Here is a 25794-nt window from a genome sequence, read left to right as displayed (position 1 = left end):
TCAATACATGGATGCAAACCCCCATCTTTTTTCTCAACAAAGAAAAAGCCAGCGGAAGCTGGAGAAATAGATGGCCGGATTAGTCCGGCTTCTAGTGCCTCCGCTATATAAGCCTCCATTGCTTGATGTTCAGGTTGGGAAAGAGGGTATACCCGTCCCCTAGGGGGTGTGGTGCCAGGCAAAAGATCTATAGCACAATCCCAAGGTCTATGAGGGGGCAGTTCTGCAGCCTTGTGTTTGCTAAACACCGCCGCTAGGTCTGCGTACTCCCTCGGAATCTGCAGGGGCAGATCTGCATTAGGGCTCTCTATGGATGTGGAGTTAAAAGACATCTCCAGATGTTTGGGACACTGCTTTCCCCAAGACAGCAGTTTCCCAGCACTCCAAGAAATAACAGGGTCATGGGTGACTAACCACAGATATCCCAGAACAATGGGGTGATCAGGGGACTTAATCAGATAAAACCATGTCTGTTCCTTATGGAGAGGCCCTACCTGCAAAGTAACGGGCTCTGTGTGCTGCTCTACATGCCCAGACCCGATTGGAGCGCCATCAATAGCTTTAATAGCCTGGGGTTTAGAGCATGGGGCACAGGGCAAGCCCCAGGACGCAGCAATATCACAATCTATGAAATTCCCTGCAGCGCCACTGTCTACCATAGCTTTTGTCTCCTGCCGCTGCAACCCCCAGGATACTGTAACTGGTAATATCAACAGGGAGGTACTGAGAGATACATCACTCACCAGTAAGTCGGTCCGTTGGGATCCACGGGGTGGCCTCACTGGACAGGAAACCTGAACGTGATCCGCAGCTCCACAGTAAAAGCACAAGCGTTGCAGAAAACGGCGCCTCCTTTCCTTCTCTGTCAAACGCCCATTACTGAGTCGTATTGCTCCCTGTCTGACACACTGTTCTTCGAGCCTTACATAGCTGACAGTGTTGCGTGCTTGTGCCGGCTCACTGTCACATATGGCAACCGCAGGCTCAGCGTGGGGACACGAGGGGGCATCAAGAAGACATTTCTGCCAATAATGCGTTTGTGAACTGGTCAGATTAGCGCCATGCCCACAGCGACTGATGAGTCGTGTCAACCACTCCAAGCGATTCGTTATGCGGCGAGCGACGTTTGTACAAACCCGGAGTTGTTCTTGGTTCGCCTTTGTCAGCTCCACCAGTTCACGCCATTCTGCTGAAGTCATATGGATAATTCTTAAGAAAATCTTAGTGTCACCCTAACCTCTTTTATTAGTGAGACAATATGTGTTGCCGGGTAGGCTCCGGTTCCCCGCGACCCCGTATGGGACAAGCGGTTCGGAAAATGTGTGTGTGTGTGTGTATTTCCTAGGTGGAGTCCATACTTCTTTCCAGTGTATATCACTGTATTTTGAACATTAATATGATTTACACAGTGGGAATTTTCTCTACATAATGACCTCAAGAAGGCATGATTGAATTTCTTGTCAGTAGTGTCAATACCATTTAATGACAGATTATCTGAAGATGAGTAACTACTGTATGTGAGTTAGTTGATAGCGTAGTTGTTAGAGCTGCTGCTGTTGGACCTAAAAGTTTTAGGTTTCAGTCTCATTTCCAGCTATCGTTGAGCAATTTTTCCAATAAAAATTACCCACCTGTATAAAGTGATAAATAATTATAAGTTGCTTTGGAGAAAAGCATCAGCTACATTGAGTACTGTAATGGAAATTTTATCTAGACTTCCTAATGTGAGGTGGGATAACCCTTTGGGGACAACATCAAAAACAAAAATGAATTCTTACCTCAGAAGAAATACAGAGTAATGAAATAACTGGCCCTTGTTATCAGTTATCTCACAATATTGCTCACAAATACAGTATTGTTGTCATACCATGTATCAAAAAGTACATGGTATTACAATGATACTGTATTTGTTGTCATACCAAAATTTTCCTTGTCAAATACCAAGTTGTCATACGAAAAAGTAATATTTTGTCTTTATATGTAATATCTGTATTGTTCCATAATGTACGTTTGTGGTGGGAAATTGTGTTTATGGAAGTCAGATAATTGAACTGAAACCTTGTAAACATTAAAATTGCATTTAAAAAATCTAATACCACCCATTTGTTAAAATACACAACTGGGGATAATATTCCAAATTGTATATTCATAATTAAAGTAATTTTAATCCAATGGTTTGCAAATATAAAATAGAGATTAAAAAGCCATGACACTGCAGCTTCAGGAAAAATGTCTGGTTTCCATGTGAAGTTCAGGGGCCACACAACGCCGGAACTCAAAAGAGTGAGGAGAAAAAAAATATAGTGTTATTTTTAATAACAGAATGTTACAAAACCTTTACAATGAGACTTTAACAATGTATTGCTGTGATAGTGTTACAATGAATGCGCACTGTGAAAGATGGGGGGAGGGTCCACGTGCTTCCACTGTTTTGAGTAGAGGGGGTCTACTCGCATGCCCTGTGTTAAATGTACAATGCTTGCACCTCCAGTGAGACTGCAGTTAGACAGGGGTCCATGATGGTAAGTAAGAATTTTTAAGATCTGGGTTTTCATGTAAACAAATATTTATTATGTTATTTATAGGCTGTTCCTGGAAGTAATTAGATGCATAATGGTTGGCTATAGATGATACAAATGGACACATATATTCTTTCAAAACAGCCTTGGGTGGTTGAGTAAATGTTGATGGCTGTTGAGTTAATAAAAGGGTGTGGTTTGGACATCCATAAGTAATAGAAATATTTCCTTGGAGCATCAGTAACACAAAAATATTTCATGTTACTGGTACTGCAAAGTGCTATGTTTGGGCACAGAGAAGTACAGTAAACCAGTATTTTAAAAACATTAATACATCTTATGTCACATGAGGCATCAGCTGCTTTTCCAGAACATGGATGAATGAGCAGACTGTTGTCATTCTGGTCCATTTTTTTTCCTCTGGTGGCCTGGGTGATTCCATGTTGTAGTGAAAAGTGGCTTTGTTACAATGAACTTAATATTTCCCCATATGCGAGTGTTTTTCTCAGTCTTTGACCATATCATGTCAGATTCATTGAAATCATTTTTTTTCCCATAATCTATACAGAACACAAGGTAAATTTGAAAAATCAAATGTTAACCATTGCAACAGGAACATCATACTTCTGAGCAGATTTTGCCAGGGTAAGGGGGGGGATGGGTTGTGTTTCTGTGTTTATATGCAGACAAATCAAACCCATTTTGCTGCAGAGCGGGGGCTATGACACTGAGCTGTTTGTGGACACTCCAGACCATGACCTCATTTGCACAATATGCCAAGGTGTGCTGAGGTGTCCTGTGCGAGTGGCTTGCCATCACATCTTCTGCAAAAAATGCATTTTACAGTGGCTGAGAAGGTAGTATCCGAAACCGGACATAACTAAAGAAAAACATTCTAGAAGGAGATTGTTTTCTGTCAAACCATGTAACCCACTCCTGTTTGTAAATTTCTTTCTATTTTAAGTATTCCAACTAGAAGAAAGTAATAGAGTGTGAAATGTTTTTTCTAGAAATGTAGCATTTTCTCTTCTTAAACAAATAGCTGTAAATGTATTGAAATATAGTAGTTGCATGAAAGGAATTATGCAGCAAAAAACTGTATAACTGTTGACTTAAAAGCACTGCCTAAAATGGTTCTTTGTGAAATGGTTTGTATTTAGGCAATAAATTTCCTTTTGGACAGGATTACAGAGATCCTTTTAAAATGCATTTGAACTTAACGTCGTGCATGATCCCTGTTTTTTGCCCCCTACAGACAGGAAACTTGTCCTTGCTGCAGAAAACCTGTCAATCCAAGCTTGATATTTGTGATGTACAAAATGAGCAAATCTATTGGCCGTTTAAGGATTAAGGTACGAAAACACAAGGCGGTCAACGAAATGATCTAATCTCGAGACACACAGGGTACAATAAGAGCGTTATATAGCGTTTTTTGTACTTTCTGAATTTCATTGTAGTTTAGTGTAAAATTTTTAATGGTGCAGCTTTTCATGTAATGAGAACCTTGTCGATATCCTGGGGTGGCAGAAGGTCTAGTAGTCAAAGCAACTGGCTTTCAACTAAGGTACCCAGCCAGGTTTTGTTAAGGAGCCATGACAGCGCAGTTTACCTATGAGTAATGTACTTACCCTAAATTGCTGGAGTAAAAAAGAAGGCATAAATGAAATGTAAATATTTTAAGTATTAATACTTTACCTTCTGCACCCCTCTCAGTGTAAGAACCGGAGCTGTGGCTGCACAGCAATATTCCCACTCTCAGAGCAGCATGCTCATTCTCTGGAGTGTTTATTCGAAAGGATCCTCTGTCCCCACCAGGGCTGCCCAGCCCAGGTGCTCCGTGGGGAGCTGGACGCTCATACCCGGAGCTGCGAACATTGGCGGCAGCCCTGTCCCATGGGCTGCGGCACGCTGCTGGGCCACCAGACCCGGGGCCAGCACAACTGCTACCTCAAACTGCGTCAGGAGCAGGAGGCCCAGCAGCAGGCACAGCGCCAAATCGTCAGTGGTCTCCAGAGGAAGATGAGGAAGATGCAGAAGACCATGGCGAACATGAAGAGGCAGATCGGCCTGCTCTGTGAGACCCTGGAGGTTATGGATGACCAGGAGGAAGCTGAGGTGGCGGAGGCCGAAGCCGAGGGCCCTGGAGAGAGTAGTAGCAGCAGCAGCAGCTCCTGAAGGAAAAGACTGTCTGAAGTGCCGGCTTCAAGATGGAAGGGAAGTTCCTGGGTGTTTCTTATCAGACAAATCCAAAAACTTTTTGCTACAGAATCTGTAATCCACTAACCAAAGGTCTATTTTCTTACATCATTATGCTTGAGTGGGTTTGCAACTATAATTTACAAAAATAAAAGACATTTTATATTCATTTTTATAATGAATTTTAAAGTATTTTCAGTATCTCTCAATGCCTACTTTTAATATAATATAAAGGCTGCAATTTTTCATTTTTGGTCTGTTCTGGTGGTGTTCAGTGTTTTGTGGTGGGTATACTCATTATAAACACGCAGACAACAAAAACACCGTATTCTACAAATGTCCACAGGACAGGTTTTTTAAGTTATTAGAAAAGAGCACACACTAAAATATGTTCTGATAGTCTCTGTTTTTATTTACAAACTTATTTAGTATTATGTTCCACAGACTCCTATTTGTTGCCTGACAATAAGTCAGTGACTTATAGTGGCGCGGTGGCGCAGTAGGTTTGGTCCGGTCCTGCTTGCGGTGGGTCTAGGTTCGAGTCCCACTTGGGGTGCCTTATGACAGACTAGCGTACCGTCCTAAGTGTATCCCCATCCCCTCCTGATAGTGGGCCAGGCTCCGGCTCGCCGCGACTCCCCTCGGGACTACCCACTTCAGTCATTACGCGTATGTCTACACTTTACCATTATACAAAGCGCAATGTAATGACTTCTCGCGAGAGTTTGGTCTAGTGAATACGAACATGGAAGACGCGATAACTGCTTCGTTAGTTCATGTAAGCCAATTCTCGCGAGAATGAATGTAATATAAAATGTAACGGAAACAACGTTACTTCCTTCTTCCTTTCTTGAAAATCACGTAAGTGCGGTGTCGTGTCCGGGGCCCACAATAATGTATTGCATTAAATCCATTAAAAATCTTAGCCATCGTTTAATAAATATGATTAATGTAGTACAGTTATGTTATAAAGGTATATTAATTTCTCATTTATTTTGTATTGCTGCGGTATGTTTACGAAAAGTTCCCGTTTGTCCTATCCCACGAAACTTGACGATAGCTACTCGCATTTTAACTGATCTATATTATGATTTTTTTAAAAAATTTATTTCATGTAACATACCACATTACTTAGTGTTGTTTACGAGTCATTGATTGACCTAGTAAACTGAAACGTAACTTACGGTGCTGTATGATCGGTTGTTACGGTACGGTTTAAACGTTGCTGCTTAACTCATCGTATTCGTTGTTTTCGCAGCAAATGGCGGACGACGCCGGTGGTAGAGGAGGTTTCCGTGGAGGTTTCGGTACCGGTGGCCGGGGACGCGGCCGTGGCCGAGGCAGGGGTCGCGGGCGAGGCCGTGGAGCCCGGGGGGGCAAGGCCGACGACAAGGAGGTGAGAAAGATCTGGAAGATCATCTGCCTTAAAGAGATGGAAATGTGGGATATACACACTTTTGCAAATCTGAAACAGTTAACTTAAAGGAGCTGGTTTTAGTCTTATTCCTTCTGCTGTAGTAGATGATATGATGAAAGATGTACTCATTCAGAGTCAGTAGTAAAAGGGCTAGCAAAATCATTCTAGACCCTGCACATCCAGGCCACTTCCTCTTCGAACCTTTGCCATCTGGCCGGTGCTACACAACACTGAGCAGCAGGACAGCCAGGCACAAGAAAAGTTTTTTTCCTCAGGCTATCTACCTCATGAACAGCTAAATCCCCCCCAGAGTGTAAACCAGTGCAATACACAATGCTATTTATATTTATAATTCTATCTATTTATCACATAATGCCTTACTCACATTCCCTTGCATTTGTATAGAACCTGTACATGCATATGTGAGGTGACTATTTTTGTATATTGTGTACTTTATATTTTTTATATATTTTTTCATCCTTTATTCACATTCTATCTTCTCATCTGCATCCTGTCACTGTCATTCTGTCTGTGCTGTGAAAGTTTCTGTCACCAAGACAAATTCCTTGTATGTGTGAACATACTTGGCAATAAGCTCATTCTGATTCTGATACAACTTGCTTTGCATAAAAGGGCCAAGTGGCATAGTTATTACACTGTTACAGCTAGCACCTTCCAGCTGGAGGACTCGTGCTCAAATTCTTTGTCTGTTTATCACTCAGCTGTGTAAAAGAACAATTGTGAAGACCAGTATACTAACATTGTAAAGTGCTTTAAAGAAATTCAGGCTAAATGAATTGACTATCAAAATAAAGGGTAATAAACTTTTGAGATTTAGTGATTTTTTCTTTAGACAGTTTTATGATCCCCCTTCTAAAAGCACTCCATCTGCCTGTGTCAGTGGCTGAGCGAGTTGTCGTGGAAGGGAAAACTAAACTCATCACTAGTGGGTGAGAAGGCAGTGATTTGTACTGTTAAATCTCAATTTGTGATGATACAAACATTTGACATGAAATTATGGTTTAATAAGTTCCATTCAAATATCTTGGAATTGAACAAGGAATAGCCTTTATGCGAATCTTGAAATTTTAGTTATTCTGAATTCTTGCTGGACATTTTGCTTTCTAGTGGGTCCCTGTGACCAAACTTGGTCGCCTGGTGAAGGACATGAAGATCAAGTCTTTGGAAGAGATATATCTTTACTCCCTCCCCATCAAGGTTAGTGATCTCTCCATGTTTAGATGTTTTTTTGCAAATTTACCACGTTTGGAAAACGCATCCTGAAAAAAATTCATTGTTGCAGGAGTCTGAGATTATTGACTTCTTCTTGGGGTCCTCACTGAAAGATGAGGTCCTGAAAATCATGCCTGTCCAGAAGCAAACGAGGGCTGGTCAGCGTACCAGGTTCAAAGTGAGTTGAGGCCAACACCCTAAATCCTGACTTTGTGTTGAATTCTCCACAGAAACCCCTGGCCTTAATTTACATTTTCCTGGCTTTATTAAATATTGTAATATTTTATTTAGGCCTTTGTTGCCATTGGTGACTACAATGGTCATGTTGGGCTTGGAGTGAAGTGCTCCAAGGAAGTGGCAACCGCCATCCGTGGCGCCATCATTCTCGCCAAGCTCTCCATTGTACCTGTGAGAAGGGGATACTGGGGTAACAAGATTGGAAAGCCCCACACTGTACCCTGCAAGGTGGGTGAAGGCACATAGTCACTTCAGTAGCTACAGCATTATGAAATGTATTTACATCTATTCATTTAGCAGATGCTTTTGTGCAAAGCGATGTACATCTCAGTAAAAGTACAATTTATGCATTACATTGAGAAAAGGAGATAGAGCTGCAGACAAAGTCTCAAGTAAACCTGTATGTGAAGACAGTGTTCTGTAGTCCTGAAGCTAAGTGGTCCTGCTATGATGCATTTCTCTGAACAGGTGACTGGTCGATGCGGTTCGGTCCTTGTGCGTCTGATCCCAGCACCTCGTGGTACCGGCATAGTCTCTGCCCCTGTGCCCAAGAAGCTGCTGATGATGGCTGGTATTGATGACTGCTACACCTCTGCCAGGGGCTGCACAGCCACCTTGGGCAACTTTGGTAAGATAGCCATATCACAGTGTGCCAGTGTGAGTCTTTTCTGTTCTCTCATCTCTGCTCAGCTGTGTCTCCTCTGTGGTACAGTTGTCGTTAATGGAGAGAGAAAGTAAATGAGTGTGGTAGTTCTCCAGGAGGGCATGTTAGCCTGTGCGCATATAACATCACACTCAATATCCACCTGTTTGTGTGTGGTTGTGAAGTGCAGTTTCATGTCATTTGTATGGATGGTGACAAGTCTTTCTTTGCAGCCAAGGCCACATTTGATGCCATCTCAAAGACCTATAGCTACCTGACCCCAGACCTCTGGAAGGAAACTGTGTTCACCAAGTCTCCATACCAGGTGTGTTCAGAACCAGGAAATGTAACTGGTTGTACATGTGAAGGCTTACCATGGCACAGCTGAGCCTTTTCTTTAAATTTTTTTTTTAATAAAAGCTTATGTGAGCTTTTATAATATATTTTGTGGTGTTCCCTTCTCTCAACAGGAGTTCACCGATCACCTGGCCAAGACTCACACAAGGGTGTCTGTGCAGAGGACCCAGGCTGTAGTCCAGCCAGCCTCCTGAATGGCTTTTTGTACCATGCCTAAATAAAATCTTGTGCAACAAATGTCTTTGACTAAATATAGAGCATAAAGTGGTCAGTGTGTTTGTCTGTGCTCAACACCACAGGACAATCTCTAGTCTTCCCTCTTAATAGCCAGCTTTCATGGAAATACTGGAAAGATGGTATGAACTACCAAATTGCGACAATGTTCAGTGCTTTTGTTTACAATATTCTTACTCTAACTTGATTAGTGTCCTTTGATGGGTTTCTGATACCTCTAAGTCAGAATTTGCACATTAAGTACAAACTCAGGTTAATACTAAGAGACCAACTTCATGAAAGTCATGAATGGCTACATGGAAACAACTTGTGACATTTGCAAAAATGGTCATTCATGCTCCAGCTGGAATCTGGCAAGTTATATGATGAAAGGAGATGAAGGCTAGTCCCTTCCATCCTCAGGGTGCTGCTGTGCAGTGGTGGGATAAGTACACAAGTATTTCCCTCATGACTAAACTTAGCTTTCTACACATTCATGCCAGCTATGGGACAAGTGTACAGAACAGCCTGTGAGAAACTGGGTGCTGAACCACAGTCCAACATTTCCACTGCATCCCAAGACCTGAGTACAAATATGGAATTATAGGCCAGGTCTAGTTAGCCACAAACCCTTTTATTTTACAGTTTCATACACGACACAAAAGCTGGAGGTAGCGAGACAGCTCCTGGATGATTCTCAGGCTGTCTGTTTCTGCTGCTCCAGCATGCGATGTTTCTGCTTCATGAGGCATTTGCGAGCGCTACCATGGACTCCAAGGTCCCCATCTAGACAAAAGCAAAATAAGGTCAGGATACAGCAGGTATGGGGACCCAGCTGTCAGACAGGAAATGACCATGTGGTCACCTAGAGGTGAGTTACTGACTGCCCATTTTAGATGTACAAGGTACACATGGGCATAAGGGTGATGGTGTCCCCGACTCAAAGCACAATCGATACAATGTGGACAGACATTTGCTGTTCAACTGTTAAGATGTGGACAGATGGACACTTACAACGTGACTGGTATGCCTTGGCCACCTGGGCAAACTGCTGCAGCTCCTTGGCACAGTTCTGCTCATAGCTGTTGCCCTCTCGCTGCTGGCATGCACGCATTCGCTCCTGGATTATTTTCACAATCTCCTGGTCCACTTTACTATAGGGGGGACATATTCAAAGAATATGAGGCTTAAGGAATGAAGGACAAATGCTGAACAGTACATAAAACCAGAGCAGAACATGTTTGCAGTTTCAACAATTGGTGGCAGCTCCACCGCCCTCAAAATTGCAGAATCCCTTTCAACATTCAATAAGGGTCTCAAGACATCGCTTTCAGACCCACTTCTATCCTGACCTAACAGCTCTATAAATTCGCATCACACCATCTGCCATGATCACATATCGTACCATTTCTATACTTGCGTAAAGTGCACCGACAAAAACGGTGGTATTGAACAAACTGACCGGGCTTCAAAAACCCATCTGCATCTGCAAGTCTCCCTGCTGTGATTGAAATGCACTTTTTACTCTTAGTTGTACTGAATGAATAAATATAAACACAAAAGCAAAGTGAACATATTACACACAAACAGATCCATGATCCCATCTTTCTCCATGACCTACTCATAATTTTCTAAATTTCCAGAATGACACACATAACATTTCAACTCTTTACGGTTAGATACAGCAAACTTTTGGAGCACAACTGCAGAACTCTTGTTGGTGGTAAATCCAGCTCCTTTCAACACCACGCCCCCTGCTGCTGAAGACCTCACAAAGTGATGTAATGGAATGGGCAGCAAGCCACACGCACTGGTCTCTCCTCCACTGCATATCGGCCTCGTAGTAGCACAGGTAGTCTCCCAGCTTGCACTCGGTGAGGTCGGGGACACGCCGGAACCGCTGGTGGTAGTAGTAGAATTTGTTGCGTTGGTGCAGGTACTCGATAATATCTAGACAGCAGGAGAAAGAGAAGTGTTATGCTTAGGTCAGGAATATTTCTACAACACACAAATGATCCGACCCAGTGAAAGAGTGGCGGTTTAGGCCGGATCTCCATCTGAGAAGTGATTTAATTTAAGCCTATTATTTTTATATATTAATTACCCCTAAACGTGGTGACAGGCCAGTCCACCCCATAATAGAAGAGTTTGGTGACGATGAGCGCCGGGTTCGGCAAGTTCGTCTGCTTGTCTACCACCGGGGTGCGCCTCGGCGGCTCCGGGTACACGTCCTTGTCGTGATCCGTAGGCATTTCAGTTATTTATAAAGGAAAAGTGGATTTATTGACGGTGAGGCATATATCCTTCCCGTTCGTCCTCAAAGCTTGTCGCCGCCACGAGTTGCGCATGCGCGGTCTGATACGCAAGGAGACGGAAAGGTCAACTTGCAGCTTATGTTTTATAAATTATTTTGCGTTTAACCTTAAATATCTGCATCTAAGAATTTACTAATGAGTTACTTTAATTCATATCTATAAAAAATTAATTTAGTACATTTTGTTTTAACCTTATTTCCTGTTCCGGGTTGAAGGTTAAGGTGGTCGTGCTTTGTTGTAGTTTTGCTAACTTACCACGAGATGGCGGTAATTTTAAAGACTCTTTTTAGGTAATATTTATATCGCCGCTAGATGGTCTCTTTTTCAGTAGTCTTACATTTACATTTTTTCAATTAGCAGGCCCCTTTCTCCAAAGCGATGTACATCTCATAGAAGATACAATGTGTGCATTACATTAGCAGAAAGAGAGACATAGATGCAGATGCGTGATTAATAAGTGTAGTTAGTTTCTTTCTTTCCACCATTTATGATGTACATCACACGAGTAGCTGTGTAAAACTCTATCCAAATATCAACGATTCCTTCCTAGTAGTAATTTAAAAAAAAAATAAAAAAATATATATATACATTTATATATTGGGATGTCTTGGGGCCGGCTTTTTTGCATGTTGTCGAGGAGGTGCTGGGCAGTGGCATGCATACCAAGAACATGAGGACAGGGGTGCTCTCCTTGTTGTACAAGAAAGGCGATAAAGCCGACGTTGCCAACTGAAGACCCCTTACAATGCTTTGCGTTGACACAAAGAAAATTGCGAAAGTCCTGACTGAGCGCCTGAAGGAGGTAATGGCCGACCTGGTCCATTGTGACCAGATGTGCGGAGTACCTGGGCGTTCTGTGTTCTGGAATATGCACCTGGTCCGGGATGCGATCGCCTGGGCGGAGGACTGAGAGATCCCCCTCGCGCTGGTCAGTTTGGACCAAGAGAAGGCGTTTGACTGAGTGGATCACCGCTTCCTATTTCACAACCTGAGCAGATTGGGCTTTGACCCTAATTTCCTGAGGTGGGTTCGTGTGCTTTACACCGAGGTGGGTAGCCGAGTTACCATCAATAGCTCCCTCGGGGGTTGGTTGCCCCAGCTGAGTGGAGTGAGGCAGGGTTGTCTGCTCTTCCTGCTCCTTTACGTTCTTTACATCAAGCCCCTGGCACCTGCCATTCGTGCCCACCCGGGGATCCATAGCCTGCTCCTGTGGAGGGGGGTGGCAGTGAAGCTGGCTCAGTATGCGGACGACACTATATTGTTCCTGTACTCGGACCAGTCACTCGGTCAGACGCTCGGTCTGGTTCGGGCGTTTGGGCGTGCCTCAGGCTCGGCGCTGAACCTTGGCAAGTCTCTTGTCAAGTTTTTCAGCAGCTGGAAAAACAGAGAGAGCTGCATCGGTGGCTTTTCCCGATGCAACGGTCCTGTCAAGGTGTTGGGGGTCAACTTTCTTTCGGAAGGTGTCTCCAGGGCCAACTGGGAAGAACACTTGACCAAAGCCAGACAGAAAATGTGTTTGTGGAGGACAAGGTCCCTCTCCTTAATAGGGAAAACACTGGCACTGAAGGTGGACATCTTTCCTACGTTGCTCTATCGTGCGCAGGTGTACAAGATTGGCTCACGTGATACGGAAAGGCCCTTGCCCCACAAGATGCCGAATGGCCTTTCGAAAGACGTTTTCAATCTTGTCTGGGGGGGCAGGTACGAGTACATGAGGAGGGAGATTATGTACCTTCTGAAGGAGGGAGGGATGTGCTCGACATTCCAGCTCCGATTGAGCATCCCCACCAGTACATTGTGCGTCTTTGGTTGGCCCTTCCAATGTGCCACTTGGTGAAGTTCTGGTCCAACACCGGGCTGAATGCCGAGACACGGCCCACTCATTACAGCCATGCTGTAAAGTGGAATAAGAGTACACCTGCCGAGGTCGAGGCAGAGACTCTCCTTAAGCACAGGGCCTTGTATAAGGTCATGGTCAAAAGGAGAGGAAATCGAGTTCTTCTGGGGCTCGAGGAGGGCATGTAGGCCAGGATTCAGCCAAAGGAGCTCGACTACCATCTGCAAGATTTGAACTGGCATTGTCTATTGAACTGTTGAACTGGCTTGGTATTGGGTCCTCTTCTTTTCTCGAGCTACACCTCCTCCCTCGGTCCGGTCATAGCCTCCCATGGATTCAAATACCACTGCTATGCTATACCTGGTGTGTCAGACATCTCCACATGCATTGCTGCCTGCCTGTTGGACATTTCTTCATGGATGTCTGATCACCACCTCCAACTCAACTTCTCCAAAACAGAGGTTCTTTACCTCCCAGCTGGCCCGTCCTCCTGTCATGATGTATCGATCAAACTGGACAACTCATTCATCTTGCCTATCTCCTTGGCTAAGAGTCTGGGAGTAACGATTGACGTGAGTCTTTCTCTCAGTGTATCGAAGCCACAACCCGGTCCTGCAGATACATCCTGCATAATATTTGTAGGATCCGTCCCTACCTCACAATTGACTCTGCCCAACTACTTGTCCAGGCCATGGTGACATCCTGTCTGGACTACTGCAACTCTCTCCTGTGTGGCCTTCCCGCTACTGCCATCAAACCTCTGCAGCTTCTACAGAATGCTACTGCACAAGTTGCATTTGATTTGCCAAAGCGTTCCCATGTATCTCCTCTCTCTGCACTGGCTTCCTGTAGCCCGGATCAAGTTCAAGACCCTGGTTCTTGTCTACATATGCATCAATACAACTACTCACAGCTATTTACAGGTCTTGAGCAACCGTTACACCCCAGCCAGACCCCTTCGCTCGTTTACTTCTGCTCACTTGGTGGTCCTGCGCACGAAAGGTAAAGCACAGAGGTTCTCGGTTCTGGCTCCATTGTGGTGGAATGACCTTCCCCTGTCACTCAGAACTTCGGAAACTCTGTCTACATTCAAGAAGGGTCTGAAAATTCAGCTTTTCCGGACCCATTTTGCCCAAGATTTCTCCAGCTCATTTATGGTGTAAATGTTCATGCACGGTAACTTCATGAGCATCACCAGATAAAGCCTTTTATCAGCCACTACTTCTGCATTGTATTTGCTTTCTTGTGTATTTTAATATTATTTAAGAGAAAAAATGGTAGGGTATGAGGATTTGTCTATGCTGTGGTTTATGCACCTACTTGAACAACGAACCTCGGTGCAGTAAGTGGCAGGTAAAAAACTAGATTTACTTGAGTCCTATATCTGCAGCTATCTCTCTTTTTCTTAATGTAATGCATAAATTGTACTTTTGCTGAGATGTACGTCGCTTTGGACAAAAGCGTCTGCTAAATGAATCAAAGCAAATGTCTACAAACTAAGTTTCCGGTTAAAGTAGTCCTGTACAAGCACAAATTGACCAGCCACTCACTCTGTCTGTGACTCCAGTGCGGCGAGAGTGAAATTGTCGCACATGCCTTTTGGGACTGTGGACAGGTGCGGGAGGTCTGGCGTTTGGTGACTCGCCTGTGCAGGAAGATTGAATCACAGATGGTTTTGACGCTTGACGCTTGACGAAGTCTCGAGGGGATGGAACCCGGGCGCTCAGAAGGCAGCAGCCGCCCGGACGTGGCTGGTGATCAGCGTAGCCAAGCAAATGCTTTGGAACGCAAGAATCCAGCTGGCCCAGGCAGGGGTAGACTTCGGCATCCGGGGTGTGCATCATAAAATCTGGGCCGACCTAACGTTTAGGATGGAGAAAGATGTTACATACTGGGGTTACTCAGAAGCCAAACAGAGGTGGAAGGGCCTCTTTTGGCCGTAACCCCAGAAGTCTGTGGTGCATCTTCCATCCTTGGGTAACACACGTCCTTTCGCACTTATAAAATACTACAACCCCTATTTTTTGTGAATGTAAGTATTGTGTTTCATGTTAGATGTAGGGTTTTTAATCCTTTATAGCACATTTTTATAATTTATAGCGCTTATTGCACTTTTAAGTACACACACACTTTCAGAACCACCTATCCCATACAGGGTCGCGAGGAACCAGAGCCTACCCAGTAACACAGGGTGTAAGGGGACACAACCAGGACAGGACGCCAGTCTGCTGCAAGGCACCCCAAGCAGGACTCGAACCCCAGACCCACCGGAGAGCAGGACTGGGGTTCAACCCACTGCACCACTGCATCCCCATTATTTTCAAGTAGTCACTTGTAAATGACTACGTGTGGTGTGTTTGTATTAATGTATTTATTGTTATTTATTTACTTTATGTTTAGTTTAGTGTACTGTAGGTTAGTTTGCTGTGTGGGTGCTTGTTAATTTCTTTATTTTTGTATATTTATTTGTACCATTCACCCATTCCACTAAAATGTTAATAGGGGAGATGTGTTGTGAAAAGGGAAACATCTAAGAACGGTAGATAAGGTGTACGGTAACACCCTGGGAACAGGCCAGGGAACCGCCCATCTTGAGCTGTGGAGTTACTGGGTAAGTTCCTTTTAATAATTTATGGTTTTAAGCCTTGGGGTATCTTCTGTAGTGTTTTAAAGGTTGTCATGCAGTCTTTATATTAGTTGGTCTAATTGATTTTATTATTGGGATGACAGTTTTTAGGTTTTATTTATTGAATAAATATTTTAATCATTGGAAATGATGAATGGAGAAATTTTTACCTGTCCAGTTGGACAGTGTGTGGAACCAGACACCGTTGGTGGGCTGGTAATCCATTCTGATCTGTTGGGGGGAAATATATATATTACACAAATTTATACATTTTAAATGTAAACATTTAAGTTATGTTACAGGAGTAGTTGCGTGAAGATTTATCCGTTGTTTATCAGGCATGATTTCAAAGTTATAGTGCAAGAAGTACATTTACACATTGGTCCACAAAATGTGTCGGCATCTTAGGCTATTGAATATTAACTTGAAATGGGTTTCATGTTTTCTGGAACCTTTCAGGATGTCCCGAAGTGCTGTTAATTAATCTGTTTTTAAATTTATATGACTCTTTTTGCCCAGTATCTTTAGGATGGTTAGTTAATTGTGCAATACCGTCTGATTGTGTATCGGTTACAGCTGCTGCCTTTGAATCCAAAGGTTGCTGGTTCACATCTCACCTATTGCTACAACACCCTTGAACAAGGTACTTACCCTGAATTGCTCCAATAAGATTATTCTGTGGTGTAAATGGATAAATAATCCTAAGTAGCTAAATGTAAGTTGCTTTGGGGAAAAGCATCAGATAAATGTGAAATATCATAACCTCTTACTGACAGAACCAAAAATCTGTTTTTATGAGCCAGAAAATATGAGGAAACAGACAAAATATTAGTGTATAAACACATTTATTTGTTTAGCAGATGCTTTTCTCCTAAGTGACTTCCAATGATGTAGTGTTATCAGCCCACACACTTTATTCACCAAGGTGACTTGCATTGCTAGATACACTACTTACAATGGGTCACTCATCCATACATCAGTGAAACCTGAACAGCATGTCTTTGGACTGTGGAAAGAAACCAGAGCACCCAGAGAAAACCCACACAGACATGGGTAGAACATGCAAACTCTACACAGACTGAGCAGGGATCAAACTCACATCCCCTCCCACCACCCAGGCACTGCAAGACAGCAGCACTACTTGCTGTGCCACTGTACCACCCACTGAATAGTTGAGTAAAAACTGCCATCTTATAGAAAAATGTACTGTTAAATAAATTATAAATCAATCACTATTATAGAGATAATTACTATTTTATGAATTGGCTCATATTTTCGTTAGGACTTAAAGAAGCTCCTGAAAGTAGTGCTGTGAATATCAGGACTAATGTCTCCCCTTGGTGATATTTAAAATATTCACAATATTTTAAATGAGTCATACTAGATTGTGTAGGAGTGTTTTTTTTTTCTAAGTATTTGTTTTGCACCTTTATTTGATTTTCTGATTTGGTGAGTGAGGATGAGGGGTTTTGAACCAAAGCTCACAAAGTCCTGGGGTGATGTTCAACACAGCACCTGAGTGCCTGAGTTCACTGTAAACATGACAACTTGGCAACATGGCCCTCGTGTGAAAATTAATACGACTGCTGATCTGCGCCAGGGCTTGAATTAGATTCACCAAGCCGAGCACCATCTTGAGATCAACTTTGGATCAGCATTTCTTTCTACCCCTTTGTGCCTCCTGCTCACCGCTGCGCTCAGCCATGGTCAGTGCCTTCTTGTCTTTGTGGTGGTGGAGGTCCTCTAATGTGTCCGTGAACTAACCGTGGTCTTAGTGTTTCAGTACCTTGCTGCATGTGGCTCTAACCTAAGGGCCCCTGATTTCTGTGTCAAGTTGCGATCGTGAAATGTTTGTCCTTGCATGTTGCTCTCTTTCAGTGACATGATTTCTTCCTTAGGGGTTTAACTGTTGGGGATCCTGATCACAGCTCCTTACGGACCTTTGCACCTGTTTCAGCTAAATTCATTGTGAGAAATGAGTGGCATTTATATATCCAACATGACAGGCCATTGTGTAGACACTGTGAAATGCCCTGAAACATGTATGCATGACATATTTCCCACAATGGTCCTTCTGGAACATTACTGCTTTTGCAAGAAACTGGCATACTTTTATTATAAGCTGTTTCTGTGATGGGGTGCGGTGGCGCAGTGGGTTGGACCGCAGTCCTGCTGTCCGGTGGGTCTGGGGTTTGAGTCCCGCTTGGGGTACCTTGCGACGGACTGGCGTCCCGTCCTGGGTGTGTCCCCTTCCCCCTCAGGCCTTACGCCCTGTGTTGCCGGGTAGGCTCCGGTTCCCCGTGACCCCGTACGGGACAAGCGGTTCTGAAAATGTGTGTGTGTGTGTGTGTGTTTCTGTGATTTTTACAGATTACTTTGTTTCCCCCAATGTTACATTTACTTATTAATCTAAGGTTTTCTCCCAAGTAACACTGATTTACCTATTTACACACCAGGGTCAATTTTACAGTATCAGTTATAGGTAAGTACCTTGATCAACATCAGGATGTGGGATTGGAACCTGAGTCCTTTGAGTCCAAAGGGGAATTGCTGCTCTAATACTTACAATTTCTTATTCTTATTCTTATTGTAACCATTGTGATCCAAGAACGTTTTCTTCAAAGAGATCTAAAAAGGAGTCACACTAAAGCGAAGCTCACAGAAAATAACCATGTCTCCTGTTTGCTGAAGATCCCAGCCGGACTTTGACAGAGCTGTGCATTTTATTGAATCGGGGGTATGAGGTTTGGGGGGGTATACTGGGACTCTTTCTGGACAAGGAGGTGTTCTGATCATCTCCTCATCTACCCACAGTCTCACCGGAAGTTTCATGCCCCGCGACACGGTCACCTGGGCTTCCTCCCGCGCAAGCGCAGCCGCCGGCACCGGGGAAGGGTTCGCAGCTGGCCCCAGGATGACCCCAAGCAGCCCGTCCACCTCACCGCCTTCATGGGCTACAAGGCGGGCATGACCCATACCCTGAGAGAAGTGCACCGCACAGGCCTGAGTATGAAAGCCATGCATGTGGCACCTTAGTGGCAAGGATACCAGGGCATGCAGATAGCAGCATTTTCAGTGAGGTCACACATAATATTTCACACGTGACATGATGGTGTGACACTCCAGATAGTTGCAGGTTCCACAATAGTTCTGTAAAACAGATGATAGAGTGCTAAATATTTATATGTATTCATTTAGCTGACAGTTTTTTCAAAGCAACTTATAATGTTAATTTATCTATAATTTACCCATTTGTATAGCTGAGTAATTTTCAGTAGAGCAATTTAGGGTAAGTACCTTGCTTAAGAGTACTGCAGCTATAGCTGGGATTCAAACCTGTGACCTTTGAGTCTAAAGGCAGCAGCTCTAACTCCTACATTACTACCTGTCCCTCAGCTGATGCATTGCCAAATAGTGGTACACTGGCTCCTCTGTTTGAAAACACACCCGGTTATGGATGTCTCTTCAAACTTTCATTTTTTTTCTTTCTCCAATGTCACTTTTTAACACTAAGTGACAATTGATAAAAACTTAAGACGATGGCCTATGATTTATTCACTGATTAGAGTCTGTATATGTCATGGATGAGGTTACATTAAGTAAAATTATTTTGTAAGACTTTTAAGAAATATTTTTATTAACCAAATTAAAATCAAACATTAACTACAGTGAAATTAAACCTAAAATAAAATGACTAAAATAAAAAAGTTGTCTTCACAAATTTCTATTCAGTGATGAATTTTGACCAGTTCATCCCATAAGCTTGTGCAGGGAACCAAGATGTAATGAGGTGAAGCATGTGACTTGGGCTCTTGCCCTGTTCTCCTGTGCAGAAATCTCCAAACGAGAGGAAGTTGAGGCCGTCACCATCATTGAGACTCCCCCTGTGATAGTTGTTGGGGTGGTGGGCTATGTGGAGACTGTCCATGGCCTGCGTGCCTTCAAGACCATCTTTGCTGAGCACATCAGCGACGAGTGCAAGCGTCGCTTCTACAGAAACTGGTGTGTGTGTGTTTTTTAAATGACTTTTTTGGGTAATAATTATTGCATTTTCCTTTCTATGCTTGTTCTGCATGCTTGGCACTGATTCAACGAGTTATACAGTTGGGGAATTTTTACTGTATCAATCAGGGCAAGTACCTTGATCAATGATACTACAGCATGTGAGGGGATTGAAACCCAGACCCTTTGATTGCAAAATGACTGCTATAACCACTATACCCCCTGCTGTGCAACCCCACAACAGAAGTTTTCTACACAGTAGAGATGTGAAATATTTGCTTTATGTTCGTCATGCAGAATATCATGAATAATTTAATGAAGGTGCTTAACATTTCCCAATGAATCATGGCAAGGTTTTTAATATAACAGAGCTGCGTGGTTGTTGTTTCCATGAAATGATCTCAGGTACAAGAGCAAGAAGAAGGCCTTCACCAAGTACTGTAAGAAGTGGCAGGATGAAGGCGGAAAGAAGCAGCTCGCAAAGGACTTTGCGGCCATGAAGAAGTACTGCAGGGTGATCCGTGTGATTGTGCACTCGCAGGTGCGTCTCCCCACAGCCGCCAGTGCCTGGCCCCCTGCCAGTTTACTGCCTCACACAGGGTCATTTTTACCCCCCGTCAAAGGCAGGATTTACATTGTGTACCCCCTGGCCTCAACCCCTCCCCACAAAAAAATGATCGCTGCTATATATAAAACTGTCAGTGCTGTACAGTGGACTGTGAAATACTTATGCCGACTGGTCTTATAAATGAATTATCTTTTATGACGTCTGCATTTTCTGAACTTTAATAAGTATATTAGCAGTGTCATTGGGAACATATATGCTAAAAAGAAAAGAGAAAAAGTACAAGCACTGGCTTCTCATTTTGCAAATGGTTGAGTCATAGTTTATCGACAATACATTTTCTGGTTTAATTATTTGGTTTTAATTGTGATTTTTTTTTTCACTTATCTCCTATCTAAAATTTGTTGTGGAGCCAGAATGATCTGTGCTCAACCAACCAAGCTGATACATGGCAGTAAAGAACACTCAAACAGAACTGGGGTATGGGACTTCCTTAATTCAACTCTGTTCCACAGTATTTACAGATTGTATCTCGTGTTCCTAAGTGTCAGTGATCAAGAACAAAATGAAGAATACTGCGTGTCATTATGGAATAAAATATTAAATAACTGGTATGAAATAGGAGTTTGTGAAAACTGCTTTTTACTTTCATTGTAAATTATATTTTATTGCATTTTAACATGTGGCATGGTGGCACAGTAAATAGCGTTGTCTTACAGTGCCTGGGTGGTGTGAGAGGACATGGATTTATTCCTAATTCAGTCTGTGTGGCGTTTGTGTTCATTGGACATGCTTCAGAGAAAAGCATCTGCAAAATGAATAAATCTAATGTAGCTCAAAGCTAAGGAAAGTATTGAAGTGAAAAGTCTTATAAGGTATAATTTATTTCAGCTATATATGACATTTTCACAAAACCTAACCAATAAATAAATTGAAGGATGCCTGTATTATTGCGGGGGGGAGGGTGCGCAGTGGGTTGAGCCGGGCCCTGCTCTCTGGTGGGTCTGGGGTTTGAGTCCCGCTTGGGGTGCCCTGTGACGGACTGGCGTCTCATCCTGGGTGTGTCCCTTCCCCCTCCAGCCTTGCACCCTGTGTTGCTGGGTTAGGCTCCAGCTCGCTGCGACCCCGTTTAGGATAAGCGGTTTCAGCCTATGCGTGTGTGCGCATTATTGAGCTTTTAGTGATTTAGTGGTTAGACTGACTTTGAAGTTACAAGCAAAATTAGTTAAACTGAGTTTTGGTCCCATTTTTGCTTGTATGTTGTTCGTATCCTTAGGGCTTTCTGACACACTCTCATCTCCCATAGATGCGCCTGCTCCCACTGAGACAGAAGAAGGCTCACGTGATGGAGGTGCAGCTCAACGGGGGCAGCATGCCGGAGAAGGTGGACTGGGCACGGGAGCGGCTGGAAAAACCCGTCCCTGTGTCTGCCGTCTTTTCGCAAAACGAGATGGTAGACGTCATCGGGGTCACCAAGGGCCATGGCGTGAAAGGTTGGGGAGCACTGTAGAAACTGCCCTATTATGAGATACAAAGGCGTGTGTGTGTGTATGTGTGTGTGTGTGTGTGTGTGTGTGTGTGTGAAATGTGTGTATATGCTACTCCAGGGGTGACCAGCCGCTGGCACACCAAGAAGTTGCCCAGGAAGACACACAAGGGCCTGCGTAAAGTGGCATGCATTGGAGCCTGGCACCCAGCACGAGTTGGCTTCACAGTGGCCCGCACTGGCCAGAAGGGCTACCATCATCGCACCGAGCTCAACAAGAAGGTCTTGTATTGTTACCATAGTAAATATTCCTCCTGCTGAGGCTCCTGTTCAGAACAAGTACTCAGGTAACCATAATCTGACAACATTTTTGCATACAGGTGTATCGCATTGGGAAGGGAGTCCATGTACAGGATGGCAAAGTGATCCGCAACAATGCTTCCACCAACTACGACACAACTCAGAAGACAATCACCCCTCTGGTACTGGCACAGCACGCTGAAAAACATATTTAGAAAAGTGTGAACTGTAGTAAAAGTAACTGTGGGGGGTTCAGGATAAATACAAGGAAACCCAGTGGCCATCTTTGTCTGCACACTGGGTCCTCAGCTTACAAACAAACACAGCTGGGGCTGAAGGTCTGTTCATAAGTAAATTTGTTTGTAAATCCAACTACTACATCACAATCAATGAAAGTTAACAGAGACATCTCTAAAATTATTCATGGGTTCAGTCTTTTAAAATCCCCCAGATAAAACTGTAGTAAATAAAAAAATAGCTTCAAAACTCATTTTTAATACATTTTCACGAGTAGCTCGCCCTGTGCAGGGTCACTGTGGTGCTATCCTGGAAACACAGGGTAAAAGGCAGAGAAAACTGTGGATGGGACAATTGTTGCAGGATTTTATTTATTTTATTAATCTTAAAATCTGCAATATTTATCAGCATTTGGTCTGTTTCAGTTTGCTTTATTATCTATTCTATAATAATAAAGTGTCTGCCAAATAAATAAATGTAAATGTACTGTAGATGTAATAAATAAAATAAAATCATAGTAATAGAATAAAACCATAGAAATCGAGATGTACCTCAGTTTATATGCTGGGTAGGTTCTGGACTGGGATCACATCCAAAGTGTAGCCCTCTCCAGCCTTGCAGCCAGTGCTTCCGGAATCACCCGGAATCACTGTGACCCAGCTCAGGACAAAACAGTTTGGATGGAAATTGGATGGATCGATGGAGGCATGGATTGATGGTTCTGTAAAAGTCTTGGATATAGCTAAAATAAATAAAAATATGCAATAAGATATTTAACGTCCAGTGTTCCATGGCCAGGGCAAAAACCGCATTGCTCCTCCTGAATCCGAGGTTCGACTATCGGTCGGATTCTCCTTTCCAGTACCCTGGCATAGACTTTCCCAGGGAGGCTAAGGAGTGTGATCCCCCTATAGTTGGAACACAAGCTCCGGTCCCCCTTCTTAAAAAGAGGGACCACCACCCCAGCACTCACTAGGGTGTTGGAGGGTTCGTGGGAGTTTGCCCAACCAGTCCATGTGTTTTGTGGACCTGGAGAAGGCATTCGACCGTGTCCCTTGTGGCATCCTGTGGGAGGTGCTTCGGGATTATGGGGTTCAGGGCTCGTTGCTACGGGCTGTTCGTTCCCTGTATGACCGGAGCAGGAGCTCGGTTCACATTGCCCGCAGTAAGTCAGACCTGTTCCCGGTGCATGTTGGACTCCGCCAGGGCTGCCCTTTGTCACCGATTCTGTTCATTATCTTCATGGACAGAATTTCTAGGCGCAGCCAGGGAACGGAGGGTGTCTGTTTTGGTGGCCGCAGGATCTCGTCTCTGCTTTTTGTGGACGTTGTGAAGTCCTGTTGGCTTCATCGAATCAAGACTTACAGCGTGCACTGGAGAGGTTTGCAGCCAAGTGCGAAGCGGCGGGGATGAGAATCAGCACCTCCAAATCCGAGGTCATGGTTCTCAGTCGGAAAAAGGTGGATTGCCCCCTCCGGGTTGGGGGGGAGCTCCTCCTTCAAGTGGAGGAGTTTAAGTATCTCGGGGTCTTGTTCACAAGTGAGGGAAAAATGGAGCGGCAGGTTGACAGACGGATCGGTGCGGCGTCCGCAGTAATGCGGTCATTGTACCGGTCTGTTGTGGTGAAGAAGGAGCTGAGTCGTAAGGCGAAGCTCTCAATTTACCGGTCAATCTACGTTCCTACCCTCACCTATGGTCATGAACTCTGGATCATGACCGAAAGAATGAGATCGCGGATACAAGCGGCAGAAATGAGTTTCCTCCGCAGGGTGGCTGGGCGCACCCTTAGGGATAGGGTGAGGAGCTCAGTCACCCGGGAGGAGCTCGGAGTAGAGCCACTGCTCCTCCACATCAAGAGGAGCCAGTTGAGGTGGCTCGGGCATCTGTTCCGGATGCCTCCTGGACGCCTCCCTGGGGAGGTGTTCCGGGCATGTCCCACTGGGAGGAGGCCTCGGGGCAGACCCAGAACACGTTGGAGAGACTACGTCTCCCAGCTGGCCTGGGAACGCCTTGGGGTTTCCCCAGGGAAACTGGAGGAGGTGTGCGGGGAGAGGGAAGTCTGGAGGACTCTGCTTGGACTGCTGCCCCCGCGACCTGGCCCTGGATAGCGGAGGAAGATGGATGGATGGATGGATGGATATTTAACGTTTTTATTAACTTTGATCAGCATTAAAATTCAAATATTTAAAATGACAGTGTTAACCTATGTTATCTCTGAAAACAATTTTTCAGTCTATTGTTGACCAATTCATCCCAGAAATATGTGTTGTTCCTCCTTTTGCTATTGCTCACTAACATTGATGAGCACCAGACATCAACCATAAACACTGTGGAAGGAGGTTGAATTAATCTTTTTCCACCCTCCTCTTCTTTCTGAATGCATTTTACTGCCTACTAATAGCAGGACATAAAACTGCAGATGACGTTCTGAAATTTTTCAGGAATAGACAAGGGAAGAAAATTCAATTAAAAATAAAAAAGAAACTGATAATTTTCTTGAAATTTTTTAACTCGATAGCTCTCAACACAAAGACCCAGTGTGCTGCCATTGTGCGCTGCGTATGATGTGACTTTTGACCTTGCTGTTTCTGCTTTCCAGGGTGGGTTCCCTCACTATGGGGATGTGAACAACGACTTTTTGATGCTCAAAGGCTGTGTGGTCGGCCCCAAGAAGCGTGTCCTCACACTCCGCAAAGTAATGCACCTTATGTGTTGAACCGGTGGGCACATCTGTGTGGAAACAGAAAACACCATGTGCTACTAAACTCTGCTGTGTGTGTTTGTGTATGTGTGCCGCCCGCAGTCGCTGTTGGTGCAGACCTCCCGCAAGGCCAAGGAGGACATTGAGCTCAAGTTCATTGACACCACCTCTAAATTTGGCCATGGACGCTTCCAGACAGCGCAGGAGAAACGTTCCTTCATGGTGAGGGGGGGTGCAGTAGAACGGGGCAAACCACAGCCTCTATACTTTGTTTTACCCTGTTTGATGACTACAGTCTGAACCCAAAGCTTCTTCAATATCTTTTTAATTTACATCCAAATACTCTCATCTTTGAAACGACTTCTATGTTGACTGCACAACCATGACATGAACCTGTCACTGTTGTATTTAATTTCCTTCTGCACACATATGTTTAGCTGCTGAACGCAGTGCACGCTGCCACATCGAGACAAATTGAGTATAGAATGCTGAACACCTGGTAGCATGGTGGTTAGTGCTACTGTCTTTGGACCCAAAGGCTGCCGGTTTGCTTCTGACCTCTGACTGTAGTATCCTTGAGTGAGGTAGTTACCCTAAATTGCTCCAGCAAAATTACCCAGCTGTATAAATGGCTAAATAACTGTAAGTTGCTTTGGAGAAAAGTGTCAGCTAGATGGATAAATGTGATGGCTGATTACTTGGTAATGTCCCCTGTATTACTTCAGTGCTGCAGCAAATCCTGACTCCCCTCTTTCTCCATATCCTCAGGGTGCCCAGAAGAAAGACTTGATGAAGAAGCTGTCAGAGCCACAGGAAGAGGAAGTTTAAAACAGGGTAAAACCTTTCTGTGCTGCACCCATAATGTAAGGCCTGTGACATAAAGAGAAATAAAAGTTTTCTGCCTTTCTCT

The 25794-nt window shown here is 44.0% G+C and overlaps 4 protein-coding genes and 1 non-coding gene across 5 annotated transcripts; 4 read left to right on the top strand and 1 right to left on the bottom strand.

The window, feature by feature from the left end:
- The first annotated feature begins 3176 nt into the window (after positions 1–3176).
- Positions 3177–4694, top strand: LOC108935730 (RING finger protein 151-like). The gene is made up of 3 exons (XM_018754556.1): positions 3177–3376; positions 3775–3871; positions 4233–4694. Exons 1-3 carry the CDS (start codon positions 3177–3179, stop codon positions 4692–4694), a joined length of 759 nt encoding a protein of 252 aa, XP_018610072.1.
- Positions 4695–5942: 1248 nt separating this feature from the next.
- On the top strand, positions 5943–8865 carry rps2 (ribosomal protein S2). Its single transcript, XM_029254484.1, has 7 exons — positions 5943–6111; positions 7261–7350; positions 7436–7543; positions 7657–7830; positions 8071–8230; positions 8479–8570; positions 8716–8865. Exons 1-7 carry the CDS (start codon positions 5977–5979, stop codon positions 8794–8796), a joined length of 840 nt encoding a protein of 279 aa, XP_029110317.1. The 5' UTR covers positions 5943–5976; the 3' UTR covers positions 8797–8865.
- LOC114911115 (small nucleolar RNA SNORA21) lies at positions 7000–7134 on the top strand. The gene has a single exon (XR_003797895.1). It is a non-coding gene; the product is annotated as a small nucleolar RNA SNORA21 (small nucleolar RNA).
- Positions 8866–9433: 568 nt separating the features above from the next.
- ndufb10 (NADH:ubiquinone oxidoreductase subunit B10) lies at positions 9434–11160 on the bottom strand. The gene is made up of 4 exons (XM_018754689.2): positions 10920–11160; positions 10627–10765; positions 9830–9969; positions 9434–9601 (listed from the first exon to the last, which is right to left on the bottom strand). Exons 1-4 carry the CDS (start codon positions 11065–11067, stop codon positions 9513–9515), a joined length of 516 nt encoding a protein of 171 aa, XP_018610205.1. The 5' UTR covers positions 11068–11160; the 3' UTR covers positions 9434–9512.
- A 6041-nt stretch (positions 11161–17201) lies between these two features.
- LOC108935868 (60S ribosomal protein L3-like) lies at positions 17202–25791 on the top strand. The gene is made up of 10 exons (XM_018754810.2): positions 17202–17299; positions 18408–18600; positions 19427–19595; positions 20001–20136; positions 21467–21653; positions 21768–21928; positions 22027–22128; positions 24783–24878; positions 24987–25106; positions 25653–25791. Exons 1-10 carry the CDS (start codon positions 17297–17299, stop codon positions 25710–25712), a joined length of 1227 nt encoding a protein of 408 aa, XP_018610326.2. The 5' UTR covers positions 17202–17296; the 3' UTR covers positions 25713–25791.
- Positions 25792–25794: the final 3 nt, after the last annotated feature.

This window comes from Scleropages formosus, chromosome 8 (assembly GCF_900964775.1).
Source record: "Scleropages formosus chromosome 8, fSclFor1.1, whole genome shotgun sequence".
NCBI classification, from domain to species: domain Eukaryota; kingdom Metazoa; phylum Chordata; class Actinopteri; order Osteoglossiformes; family Osteoglossidae; genus Scleropages; species Scleropages formosus.
This window is presented reverse-complemented; position numbering and strand designations above follow the sequence as displayed.